The 14,203-nt window shown below is 43.4% G+C and overlaps 1 protein-coding gene across 1 annotated transcript; it reads right to left on the bottom strand.

Annotated features, from left to right (window-relative positions):
- Positions 1-964: 964 nt before the first annotated feature.
- SRP68 (signal recognition particle 68kDa) lies at positions 965-12,872 on the bottom strand. Its single transcript, XM_008935870.1, has 15 exons — positions 12,812-12,872; positions 12,156-12,269; positions 11,026-11,221; positions 10,034-10,116; positions 9,690-9,799; positions 9,244-9,326; positions 8,858-8,998; positions 5,319-5,417; positions 4,943-5,007; positions 4,471-4,630; positions 3,681-3,775; positions 3,309-3,438; positions 2,754-2,829; positions 2,162-2,214; positions 965-1,704 (listed from the first exon to the last, which is right to left on the bottom strand). The coding sequence occupies exons 2-15, from the start codon at positions 12,215-12,217 to the stop codon at positions 1,477-1,479; spliced, it is 1,581 nt and encodes a 526-aa protein (XP_008934118.1). The 5' UTR covers positions 12,218-12,269; positions 12,812-12,872; the 3' UTR covers positions 965-1,476.
- Between the last annotated feature and the right edge of the window lie 1,331 nt (positions 12,873-14,203).

The following is a 14,203-nucleotide window of genomic DNA, read 5'->3' as shown; positions in this document are numbered from 1 at the left end:
ACACAAACAAAAAAGATCCTTCTCCTCCCCCTGCCTCTCTCTGAACACACAGTCCTCTTGAAAGCAGCTTTGTACTTTGAGAATTCACAAATCTGATCAAGTTGGAACAAAGCAGCACACATTCATATTAAAATAATGGGAACTGTTAATTCCCCCCATTCACCTGACACACACCTTGCACAGGAAATTCCCTTGACAACAACAATCTGAATATTTAAACCAGCTCTTCTGTTTCCACCCCTGTTAACTCTAGTGCCTAGAAATGGGGAAACCATGCCAAGTGAAGACAACTGGCATGGAAGAGCTAGGGCAGCTCAAACAAACTGCAGGTTCACCTTCCAGCCACAGACCGAGTGAAAACCCAAACACTGCTGGTGGAAACTTCCAAACACTTTATTTAGGAACAGTTCTGCCCGTGTGCTGGGGGATTTTTTTTCTGTTTAAATGATCACAATGATGAAATCACCCAATTCTGAACGTGCCAGTCACCATAGCACCCCCGTGCTCCATAAAAAACGCTGCCTGGCATGGCAGAGAAGATCTATCACTCAAGAACCTGTGGGTTTCTTGCTGCTTATTCCTCATTTCAGCTGTAGCTGCTGACTAAGGAGGAGGAAAAAAGCAACAGACAAACTCCAGAAAAATATCATCTTGTTTTCAGGCAAGGTTCAGATCAGAGACAAAACAAACACCGAGAGACCCAACTTCCCATGAAGAGCAAGCAGCTATTTCTAAAGCCACCCATGAAGCTGATTTCCCAGGAAAATCCCTGTAGGAATAGGTTCTATACTGTATTTAGGTAGTTAACACGTATCAGGAAAGAAGGATCCTGTTGGCCCAAATTTGGGTTATACTCCACCACAATTGGGGTAACCATTAACATCTGGCATCCTTACTGGTAAGGAAAGAGGCTCTTTTTTGGTCATTTCTGAACATTACATTTTTAAAAAACACTGAAACTTCAGGGAGTTTAGAGGGAAGAAGTTGCCCCTTGGCTACTGTTTCATAGCCTTTGTGGAGGCAGCCTCACCTTGCTGGTTTAGTTCTGCATTGACTTTTGCCCATTTCCCCATCACACCCAGATTTCTAGACCAAAATACCAAATTACAGAGTCAAATAATGAGGCGGAGGGAGGAATCAAATTATACCTATGCCCTGGTCCATGATAAATAGATGTGTACTGGCCCTGAACAGGCCACAGGTCACAAAGCAACCTCCAGCTTCTCCAAGCAGAATGGAATTTCTCTGTGCTCCAGATTACTTTCAGCTATTTATAGTGTACATATGTTTCTGAATAGATTGTTTGTCTTTAATACACTGGGAGAGAAGGTAAGTGCACAGACACAGACAGAACACAGGGAAGGTGATGGTGAGACTTCCCTCTGTTGGTTTCAGGTGCAGACATTTGTGTCCTAGAACCTCTTGGAGCTTTTCCTTCAATACAGAATAAAACCTCTGTTCCTCACGGGGTCCTGGTTAACTTTTGAATCCAAAGATGCCCTTTATATATCCTGTGAGGCCACTCTTGGCCTTCTGCTCCACCTTGTCCTCCAGAGGTGGGAAAGCAACGTGATTAAAGGCCAGGTCAAAGAACAAGGGTTTGCATGGAATGGGCTGGAAGCCCGGAGGGAAGTGCACCAGGCTGACTTGCTTGCTGACAAGAGAAGGATCCAGGCAGAAAGTCTCAAACCGTTCTGAGAGTGGCTGAAAGAGATCAGTGCAGAAACACTAATTAAACACATGTCACATCAAAGCTGACCAGGGTCAAACAAGCAAAAACAATTAACGAACAACTGAGATGACAGAGGCTGATGTTCCCTCGTGTGACATCTTGGGCCCTTGAAAACTGTCCGAACCCCTATCAAAGTACTGCTGCAGGATCTCTGGAAAACCTTCCCATGTGCAGGGAGAAAGCTAAATAGAATTTAAAAAGATGTCACACTAGAAGTTGGAAGCAGCCGCCTAGCTCCTACCTGAGGAACCCCACCCTATCAGCCACCTTCAGGACACGTAGAAAGAAAACAAGCCTAATAAAAATCTCTTAAATACATTAGTCATGACCAAATTCCAATCAGCATGACATTTCTTGAGTTGTAAGAGACAGTCAGGTTGAAGTTCATTAAGGACAGTACCACAATGTGCCTGAGCTCCAAGTTCTTACCTTGCCATCCTTGACCTGAGATGGAGACTCGGTCTCATGAGTATCATTTGCATCTGCAAAATTGAAGAAAAAGTGGTAAGAATAATAGGTCAGAACTTAGCACAAAATAAGACTGTCTCAGGAGTCAGCTGTCCTCCAAGCTTAGCTAGGAACCTTGCTTTCTGGGAGACACAAGACACTATTTCCAGTAGAACCAACTTGCTTTCTAGCCTGGTGGACACTGACAAAGAGCAGAATGTCACTGCTCTCCCTTTTCTCAGTAGCTCTCCCAGCTAAGCAAAACGAGGATGAGTAAGGCCAAGTTGTTTGCAGTAAAACAATTAAATACTGAACAGTATTTAATTCACCAAAACATGAAGCATTTGTGCATCTCTGGGCAGGGAGCATGATGCCAGATGTCTAGCCTTTGGTTGCCCAGCTGCACTACACACAGCTACAAGCTAGAGCTAGGGGTGAAAAAATATTTTCCAGAGTCTACATGGATCAGAGTCAAGTGGAAAAACTTCTGGAACTTCAGAAATGAAATTAAAGGAATGAAATAGCTGCAGGGGCATTACTCGAGAGATGTTAGAGCTCTAATTGTGCAACTCACCTAATATTGCTGCTGCTTGCAGGGAGTATTTCTCTGCATTGACTTGAGTGATCAGATCCTGAACATCAGGCAGCTCCTAGGTCGTAAAAGAACATTATTTGACAGCCTGAAATGTGACAGTTTTAAGAGTTAGGGCAAAGGTAAAACCTGACAAAGTAAGAACTAAGAAATCAAGACTCAGTGCTGATAAGTCTTCCCAGAAGATGAAAAGCTACAGTCCGTGCAACAGAAAAAGTGGTGAACTGTTATGGAGTGGTTACAGCAAGTCTGTCTCTTCTCCAAAGCAAGGGGCCAGCTGAAGCATTTCCACATCACTAGAAGGTCTCTACTGTCATGTGTGAAGAACTCAACACTTGTATCGTTCTTCTCCCTACTTAAAAGAGGAGGCCATTGCAATGACCTGGCACTCAACTGACAACCACCAGGACAGAGCCTCCTCATTAACTTCAGCTCCCTTCTAACTCCCTTGAGTTAGGTTAATGGCTGGACTCGATCCTTAAGGTCTTTTCCAACCTAAATGACTCTATGATTGCCCACACAGGACTGGGTTCCTACCTTCAAGCTGTTCTTATGAGGTCCAGCTCCTGACTGAACTTCACGGGCGTATTTCAGCACTCTCTCATATAAAACAAGAGCTTCACTCCATTTCTTTACCAGGACATATGACTGTGCAATGAAGAAACACCTGCAACAGTAAAGAGTGGGTCCTTGGCATGTTTGTTATTCATACCTTCTGCCAACTCAAAAGACTGATAACAGGAGATATCATCAATTAGCAGTGGCCAGTACCCCCTGAGCACCCAGTTCTCATTTCATAGAATGGCAGAGGAAACTGCATCAAAGTCCCACACAGCACACAGCACTTTGGAATAATAACCTCTGAGGGCGCAGTGACTGCTAAAGAAAATCTGGTTGTTTCTCAGTCACCTGTAAGCTTTGTACACAAGTGTCTTCAAGCCAATCTCTTTTTGGAAGTTCTTGTCCTCTTCTAGGCCAGGAAGCTGTGTCAGTTCTACCAGGTTCTGTGGAGAAAAAAAAAAAAAGAGAGAGAGACAGAGTAACAAATGCAGGCGTTGTTTTCGTCTGGAATCTGCTGGAGTAAGAGAAAGCTGTCCCTTTTAACAAGTCAACAGTACACTCCCATGGAAAAATAGTTTCCAGCATGCCAACTTTGTGAAGGACACTCACTGAAACTTGTGCAAGTCTGCCTTCAGGACAGACTTCCTGACACAAACAGGAACTAGGACAAAGACTGCTCAGATTGTACATTAATTAATTATTTCATAAGGCATTTCCCTTCCCCATTCCCAACTGTTTCAGCCACAGGCTCCCACAGTTAACAGAAAATTTATGTGAGAAACTGCAAAACTGCTTATGAAGAACAAGTATATTGTCAGTATTTTTAGCTGCTTTCTCTGGCCAGCAGAAACCAAGGCAGCCATCAGGGTGCTGCTTAAAACAGTCAGAAAAACTATTTTAAGACTCCATCAGAGCGTAAAGCCAAAGGCACATGTTCTGGCAGCATTTTCTGTTCATTGCTAGAAGGGTTTTTTGTGTTTTATGCAGACATTGAACATCATCAAGGGAACTGCAGGTACTCAACTGCTCTTCAGACTTCACAGAGCAGTACGAGTGAGCTGCCCGTTTTCTACAATGACTTCTTGTACCAAAGCTCTTTGGCTAGTGTGAAGAATGAGGTTTGTTTCCCCAGCACTACCTGCAGAATGATGTCGTAGAGCCGGATCAGGTCCTGAGGCCGTGGTGTGCGTTTGCCGTCCTCTTCTGAGCGCTGCTGCTGCAGCAGAGCCTTCTGCAGGGACTTCGCCATGCTCTCGTTGCGCCTGATGGCTGTTGACAGCTTGATGTAAGTCAAATAACTGAAAAGATAAAATACCATTGGCAGACTGTCAGAACTACTCAGACGTTACTCTTTGTTCTGAAAATAAAAAATTCCTCCCCCCAGTCTAAGCTGATACCAGCAGGGGGAAAAAAAACATTTGAAAGGTTAACGTGAGAGCCTTAAGTAAAATGTATTCAAAGCTGCATGAATCAGATTCTTATCTGTACAGTCATGCTTTGAAATCTGAGAGGCCCAGAACAAAAACCCCATAAAACAAAACCAAACACAAATTCTGGACATAAGAGCACGACTCTTCACACTAGTACAGGCAGCAATGTTTGCCTATTACCTGTGTAAGTACTGGATGTTGGACACCTTCCCAGAATCGTTTTCCAGAGAGTGTTCCCGCTGCTTCTGCAGAAATTGGGGACAAAACACTGCATGATTTACTTACAACTGGCAGCCCAGGGAAAACATCAGAAACAACTCCAGGTTTGGGTAAACCAGGGAAATTCTAACAGACTTCTAGGCAGAAGAATGAGGGCTTCTACACAGCTATTTACCCTCTCCAGTTTTGAGGATAAAATCAAAGGTGATAAGACTCTTTGGCAGCTTTTTATTAAAGAAATCTCATCTGCTTTTACTTTTAAGCAACTTGAACAACTACAAATCAGCCCCCCAGAAATGCCATGTTGTTGAAAGAAACACAGATGTTTGCTGCTTACCTGGTCTGGTTTCAGATCTTCCCGAACAGCCTGAATGGCATCTCTACACTCACTGAGCAAAGACTCAAACAAGCGTTCCTTTGTCTCCTCGTTCTCTGCCTAAGAGCAAAGGGAGGTTAAGAGAGATATCTATTAGAACTTTTTGTATTTTGCATCCCACAATGCAAGAATTAACTGCAGAGATTAAACAAAGTTTCTCCCAATGATGTCTTTAAGATCCCTGGGTAGCCAGAACTCGTCTGTACCTATCTGCAGTGTGTTTTAGGGGACAAACTGCCAGAAACAGTGGGGAACGTGGTCAGTGCTGAGAAACAGGAACATGAAGGCCTAGCACACACAGCTCTGATGGCCTCACCCCTGCCACAGCTACGTGCCCAGCAACTCCCTCCCTTCCAGAATGGCACCCACAGTGCTGAGAGAACCACTGAGGTTGGACTGCACTGTGGGAAAGGCCCAGCAACAGAGGAGCTGAGCATTACTGAACTGGCAAACGACCAACGCAGACTGCTCTTGTTATGCTGATTGAACTTTTCTCATGTGGTAAAAACACGTAGATTTTTATCTCCTATACACGCCCACTCTATTAATGCTCACAGTAGGAATAATTTGCTTGTTTGAAGTGTTTTTTTAAAAGTAACCCTGTATTTTAGTTGCAGGAGTGACCAAATGCTTTTTTGCTGTCACCACAAGTTTTGTCAAAAAACGAGGCAGCTTTTGGCCTTCTGCCCCAAAACCAAAATTTGAAAACAATGTTTAAAAAAACAAGTTGAAACCTGATCTCTGCCTAATGGACTGGCGTTATCAGTGGACCCAAAACCAAACTCAGCTTCCATTCGATGGCTGAGAAGGTACCAGATGGGGATTGCAAGATTCGATCAATTCAGCAAGAAAAAACTGCCCAGAAACAAACCCCAACCTTAGAATCCAAGGAGAGATCAGCCCTATGTCCTACCACTTCCATGGCACATAAGAGCACAAGGTGAAGTCTGCTGCAACAAATTTGCAATTGTCCAAATGAATAAAAAACCCACCTAAAACCACCTCACTTTTTTATCATCTGTAGCACTCTACAATCTCTGCCTCTCCTCTTCTCAGGTTTGCAAACCCATTAAGGAATGTTATTTTTACTCCTTCACAAAGCCTCAGGTATCCTGACCTGAGATGAAGGCGGTATTTTGGGTTTGGTGTTTTGGGGTTGTTGTTTCAGTTTGTTTTCTTTTTTTTTTTTTTTTTTTTAAGCTTTGCTGCAATAATTTTTAAGGTGGGACCAACTACTGAGAATAACCAGAGACAAGTCTGACAGCATTCTCAACCTCACCCAGAGAAGCACAGCAATTTCACTGTACGCTCAAAAATGAAAACAGACACAGCCAGATCATCCACCAAGCACAAAGAGGGAAAGGGCTGGGCCAGGCAATGAAAATTAAACAAAGGCTTTCCTTTCTAAGCAAAAACTCCTAGGGTTAAGCTCATTCCGTGCATAAATACACACACGTTCTGATCTAGGAGATAGCAAGATGATAAAACTGAGGTACAGGTGATTCAACTGTCCTGATGGAATAGCACAGGTTCATCTTTAAAGGCATTAAGGGAACCAGTCCCACTGAACCCACTTTGGAAAGTCTGGGAGTGCTCACTTCTAGTTTTTTTTTTTTTAATTTGTTCTAAAACATTGTGTATCTTCTCAGAAAGCTATTACCACTCATTTTTGCTGCAGTCCTAGATGCCTACATCCAGAGATGCCCACAGAATCCTTGAGGCAATACCACACAGGAGCACACTCAGAGCACTCTGCCCTTCAGCCGTCTCAATTCTACCTGGTCAGAGTCAATGGGCCCTTAAAGTCACACGTTCCAGTCTACAAAAGGGCTGACACATGTAATTTTAAACTTGGATTCCTTTTTCAGCTTGGTTTGTTTGTTCTTTCTCCTGCAACCAATAAGACACTGAAGGCAACAGTGTAAATGTGCCAAGAATCTCCATTTTCACACTAACCACACATTTGTGTTTGTTTCTAATCATGCCCTGAAGAGCACTGCTCTTATGTCAGGGTTTCAACCCAGTTAAGGCTAGCAGAAAGGTGACAAGATCCTAGGAACCACACTGGATGTAGCTGAAACTGGACTGCCCATCATAGCTGACACTGTAACTGCAGAACTGCTTTCAAAAGGCCAAGTTCTAGTCCTCTAGGAATGTGAACAGTTCTGCTGTGTGCTCAGCCCCCACCAGGACTAGCTGTGATCCAGTGCCACTAAACTCCTGTTCAGTCGGAGCTTCCAAGGAAGACAAAGCAAGATGAAAACAAATTCAGATCACTGTTCTGCCACAGCTCTATGGAACAAAGAGGGCAACTGAGCTGAAAACGTCCAACTGCTTGTCTGGCAGGACAGAAATTCCATGAGGGAACACTGAACCCTAAGCTGCACTTCCACCTGCTGGCCGTGCACAGGTACTACCCACCAAAAATAAATCCAGCACCACACAACTCAGGGCATGGCGGCAAGACTGGCTGTCTCCTACACAGACGGATCCTGCTTCTCCTACTCACACTTGCTTCTTAACAGTCTCATGCTTTTGCCCACTTGTCTTACACTTCTGTAAGGTTTTCATTTTGTTATTTATATTGCTATTTATTGTCACTCTCCTGGTGATAAATGGGTTTTGATGCTGCAAGAAGCCCATCTGTAGTAGCAGTAAGTGCTACTGAAGATCCTTCCTTCTGTCGCCTTTTCAATCAGCAAGAGAGCTGTATGCAGCCACTGGGAAGCAGGATACAGCATCTGGGCAACAATTCCAAGGAAAAATCGCTATGTGGAAAAGCTGGCTGCAATACTGAAGACATGCATAGTACGTGCCACTGCAAGTGTTACAGAACGGTTACTTTTGATACTGATTTACATCCCAAGTTTTACTAATTCTCTTCCTGCTTCTAGCTGCAATACTGAAGACATGCATAGTACATGCCACTGCAAGTGTTACAGAACTGTTACTTTTGATACTGATTTACATCCCGTGTTTTACTAATTCTCTTCCTGCTTCTGAGGATTTGCCTAAGTCAAGAAGATAACACTAAGTCTCACATCACCTGCTTCACCTGGAAAACTGCTTCTTGGTGGTAGAAATCCGTGATCGATATATATATTTTTCTTTTGGTTGGTCTGAATTTGGAGCATTTACGTGAGATACTTAGAGAAAATAGAAGACTAATTAAAAACTAGTTACTCTTAAAATCATAACCTTAATTTCCAGCTGACTTACAAATAGTAATGGTTATCACCTTGCCATTGAAAGGCAGCAGTGTTCAAAAGACCAATAATACCGAGAAGAGACCTCTCAGACTACCTAGAAGACTGTGGGAGCTAGCCCCAACTGACACTTCAGCTGTGGGTCACAGTCAATATTCCCACTTTTCCTTTTAGCCTTCCAACCCCAAGCCTGAGAACAAGATTATTCCAGAGCTTTTGCTCCACGCATCATCTTGCGCTTTGAAGGAAAGAGGACAGTTAGAACACCAGCACTGGAGATGGCTTCTGAGTTACCTGAGCAATGGCTGCTTCGTTGTCGGCCAGCCCCAGCAAGAAGATCCTCACTTTGTCTATCTTCACTGGAACAGTTCTTCCCCTCCACTCCACCTCGCTCATCGTGGCCGCCTGCTTTGCTCGAGTCTGGGTAATCAGCGCCTGTCGAGAACCAGCTCAACTGAGGAGCTTGAACTTCAATGGAGTCAAAACTGAACCTTACAAATGTACATTAGTCCTGGCTCTTCTGAAATCGAAAGGGCTTTTTAGGGAAGTGTGGTTTCCCACAGAGCCCAGGTTTGCTTGCTCTCTTCTGTTACGTTTTGGCTCTTGAACAGTGCACTGCAGCAATGATTAGGGTCAACAGAGTGATAATGAATGTTTCAACTTGAAGCATGCAAATTTACCTCCAGTTTTTCTGCAAGAAGGCCTTCAGTACCACCAGACCTCAGCCTCATCTGCATCAACTCATTCATAGCAGATTGGTCACCTGAGGGAATCAGCAAATCAAGATCACACTTCCACCCAAGTTCATCAATACTTTAATATAGAAAAGTAAATCAATAGATTTTATACTGGCAATTCAGGGACAAAGGGGATAAATTTGCAATTTCATTCTGACTTCAAAAGCAAACTACTGTGCTATTTCTTCTTTTACACAAAACCACAAGCATCGTTGCAAGATGAGTATACCTCTCCATGGCTAAACTGACCCAGAACATGTGCAGAATGTGCCAAAAATATTATGGACTCACTGCAACGTCACTTAGACCAATATTTAACTATCAAGTCCATATTCCTTTCCTGTGAATAAGCCTTGCTCCTTGTTGATCAGGTACCTTCCTTTCCTTACCAATGTTATAGGCACAGTAGCGAATGTTGGGCGAGATCTCCTCCACACGCTGGTTATACAGTACAGCTTGTTCTTCTGTGAAAGCATTGGCCAGTTTTTCATATATGGTCCTACAGCAAAGTTAAAATAAATATTAACACTGCAGCAGGTGTTTTTTGAGACGCTGTCTAACGGCCAGAGTTTGTCTCTCTACTCTGGAAGATGCTATTTCTTCAATAGGATCTCCCAGTTAAGGGCAGAATTCACTAAACAACTCTCAGAGCTGCTACAAATACAGTAAATAAACGTACTGGACAGATGCAGTGCTATTTACTAAACGAAGCTGGTGAAGCAGGGGAACTCACTTGCATTTGTTGAAAGCCTCCATGGCTGCCTTCCACTCCTGGTGCTCAAAGCGCAGCATTCCTGTGAGGTAAGCCATGTATGCCTGCAGACAGCACAAGGGGGAGTTACCCTCCCCACACCACAGCCTGGTTTGCACAACTTTTCACACTAAGGCTGCTGCAACACCCACATTAAGTGATTAAGCCTTGCCCACTGGGTCCCCACAAAAGACAATTGATTTAGATTATGGGTCACCAGCTACCTATCTTTTCTTAACTGACATCGCTACATTTCTAAGGAGATAATAGCAAAGATGTTTCTTGCTTGTTATGCCTAAGTGATTAAGCCTTGCCCACTGGGTTTCCCCACAAAAGACAATTGATTTAGATTATGGGTCACCAGCTACCTATCTTTTCTTCTCTTAACTGACATCGCTACATTTCCAAGGAGATAAGAGCAAAGATGTTTCTTGCTTGTTATGCAATCAACATGGCCCACTCGTGTCATAACATTTTCTTTTTCTTCCCCAGCAATAAGCTATAAAATGGCAGTTTTCATGAACTGAGTACCACCGTGGCTCCTTGTTCAAGCTGGTGTCACAACATGGTTGCTCTGTGCTCCAGGACCCAAAGCCACAAGTCTTGTGTTCTAGCTGGCTACTTCATGGCATTTAGCAGACAACTGAACAGATAAGCACATTTGCATCATCTTGGTCTCTCTCTGTTCTTTTTGTTTTTATTAAACAAAATAAATTGTCCACGCTCTTCAAAGTGAGGACAATCACTCAATACACTTCTAAACACCAGGTCCTCACCTTGGCTGGCACCACTGGTTATTTCTGCAATTCCAGCAGCTGCACTAAGTTGAAGTGATTCAAAGGGAGACATTATCTACTAAGAATCAGTCAGTTTTGATTACCTATCGCTAGGCAAAAACAATCTCTTCACCCAAAAACCCAATGGCTTCTTGTTCAGCGCTTGCTGTAAAAGAAGACTGCAGTGTCAGTGGCTACCTGAGCTTCCAGCTTTGTCTTGGCATCCACTCGGTTGCTTTCACAGAGCCTCTCCAGCTCCTCAGCATGTTTGACAGCCTTGCGCAGGCGCGACAGCAAGTGGAACCGCTTGCGGGGCTCTGTGTTTGCCTCCTGCTTCAGCTGCATGGCGTAACTCCAGGCCCTCTCTGCATCCATCAGAATCAACAGCAAATACCTAGGGGGCAGGGGAGGATTAGTGAAGAAGCAATGACAATCAAACAAGCATTACCACGTCACCACTAGTGCTTTCGCACAGGACCTAACAGAAGTTCGCTTGGTTAATACGAGTTAGAGGGTTTTGTTTCTGACATTCTAAGCACACAAAGTCGTATAATTCCTAACTGCTTTCTACTGCACTTCTCACTACAGAAGTGTAATTACCTAGCTGAGGAAGAGAATTTGGTATCGTCCCATTCACCACAGTCATTGTGAAGACAAGGGATTTATGATTTTAGGTGGCTCTTCAAACTGGTTCAACTATAACTCATCCGACTTAACAATACAAGTGAGGACAGCATGATGTCTTCTCTTCCCCGCACAAAAACATAAGACAGCAAACATCTCAAATGTTTCTAAAAGGCAGGAAATGAGCCCAAGACCCTGGCTATGCTCCACATATTCTATCAGACAAACATTCTGCCAAATTTTGAAAATCTCAGTAAAACTTGCAGTCCAGCATTTCTGTTCAAAGGGAAGGGATTATGCCACCAACCACAACCTGGCTGGTACACCATTTTCATTGCCAGCATTGACATAGGTACCTTGGAACAGATCTGAATAAGCATTTCTTTGATATCAAAGTAATTCCCTCCTGAAAAGAAGCCATTTTAGCAACTACAAGGGAAGAGAAGGAACTGGTTGCTGCTGCCTCCTCTTCTCCCACGCATTCACACGATGAAGTGGGATCTGAGCAGTGCCTCTTCCTCCTGCACTGCAGCCTGAACTTTCATCTTTTATTAATATCAACAACACACATCTCTGAAAAGCAACATTTCTGAGTACATCGTGCAGCACAGCTTTCCACCACACTCCCAGCAAAAAAAAATTACTGAAATGAAAGAAACAATTCACTAACATACTGAATGCTCGATTCCATCCAGTGACTGTACCTGTTGTCTGAGAGAATCTCTTCAGTTACTTTCTTCCCAGTGAACTTGTGTCTGTTTCCCATCTTGAAGTTGAGAGTTTTTCGGAGCCGCCTTAGCCTACGGGAGCAATAACCCCTAAAGGAAAGACAACCACAGTCAGTCTGGGCAAAGAACAACTTTGTCTCTGCTTACTGCTCTCTTCATCTTGGAAAAACAGGTCTAAAGGCTGTGACAGACAATGTTTTAACAACTAAGAACTCCACATGTGACATATATGTAAGAGGTAGTTCAGAAACTACCTGTGAGACAGTGGCTAAGGATGGAAGAAAGGTAAGAAGACATGTAGTAACTTCTCACCTTGAAAATTCAGAATGATGCTCTCCTTGATAATTGCTTTATGTATGTTTGTTGAACACGGCTCTAGCAGAGCAGAGTCATTATCAGAGAGGTGTTAACAAACACACACTTGAAGGGCAATGGAGAAACAAGAACTAGTCTGTAACATCCTAAATGGAACAGTCACAGCACACAATAATAGAACTAATGAAAAAAAGCATACACTGCTTCAATTGTAGCAGCCTATTGGGGGGTATTTCTTTGACAGACAGGCTTTAAGTTTTAAATGCAGTAAGCCAAGTCACACCAGGAGCCCCGAGACATCCCCACTGTTTACTGACCTGTACCTCTGGAAGTCCCCATGTCGCAAACCGTGCTGCTGCTGAGACTCCTTCACAATCTGAAGGACTGTGATGTGTGTTAAGGCAGATGGACAGCACAGTCTGTTAACAGTTCATTCTACCCCAAACTAACAGGTGGGAACTCCATAGGTTTCACTGAGCAAAGGCACTGTGAGCAGAGGGGTACCCAAAATCCTCCTACAAACACACAGCTGAGAGAACTGATGGTCCTAAAAGACCTCCTGACTCCACTGCTTACTCCAGAGCTCAAGGACTGTCACCAAGGCCAGGACTAAGACAGACCACAGGCACTTCCCCCAGTATACAACCCCAAGTCTTGCTGCAACCAGAGCTTGTTTCAGGCTAATAAGCTATGGCAACAGACACATCCAGGCTAATTAATATAACTGACTGCCCTAGCTGTGCTGTGCTGCCTCACAGTCACTCTTGGGACACCATTTTGTCAGCAAAACTGAAATCAAGAGCAGCTTTCCTGCCCTTCAACACCCTCTCTCGCAGTAAAGGGACGGGAGAACACTGAGCAGAGTCACTGCTGCCTTCCTGATGTAGCTTCCACAAACAAACTGCTTTCTGAAGGCAGAGAACCTCATAAAAAGGGTTTTTAGGAAGTATTCAAGGGGGCTATTTTCTACTCCATTTTTCAACACACTTCTAGTCTTTCTGCATATTACTGCAACAAGTACTCTGTGATGGAATGCACCGGCCTGTGACTTGTGATAGCATCAGTCCAGGATTTCCCTCCAGTCTCTGCATTCCTCAAGATATTTCTTGATTTCTGTGCATCCTGTACTTTATTCACTTAGCTATGCAACCCAGTATCATGTATTCCTGATGTTTGATGATGTTATTCATTCAGTTTACAAGGCAGATTATTTTGTGAAATGACCTCTCCATCACAGACAAGACGTCTATATCCTGGATGTATTTATATCCCAAAATGCTCCTTTCACAGCTTTACCAAGAAGCCTTAAGAAAACCCCCACAAAACAGACTACACAATGACCCCAACAAAATAAACACGATTCCTACAGTTAGAGAACAAGATTCTACCAGACCTTTACAGTTTAAAATAGCAGGTGTCTAACAAAGCATTTTCTATTAATTACACCTGAAAGCATCTTTAGTTTAAATCTTAAAAACCTGCATCAATGGTTATTATACTGAATTAGCTTGAATTTGTAGAACAAACAAGCCAAACTGCAGTGTCTCAATACAGCACTCCTCATCCTTGCCATCTAAGAGGGTTTTTTCAGACTTTTATCCCATGCACTACAAATCCATCACTGGATTTGTAAACCTACACTATTGACTTTTTCATAGACTTAGGTATTCCTAAGGTTACCAGGGAAATTAGTACATCCACGTCATACT

The sequence above is a fragment of the Merops nubicus genome, unplaced genomic scaffold (assembly GCF_000691845.1).
Source record: "Merops nubicus isolate BGI_N331 unplaced genomic scaffold, ASM69184v1 scaffold30202, whole genome shotgun sequence".
Lineage (NCBI taxonomy): Eukaryota > Metazoa > Chordata > Aves > Coraciiformes > Meropidae > Merops > Merops nubicus.
Note: the sequence above shows the minus strand (reverse complement) of the source record. Positions and strands in the feature narration are given on the sequence as shown.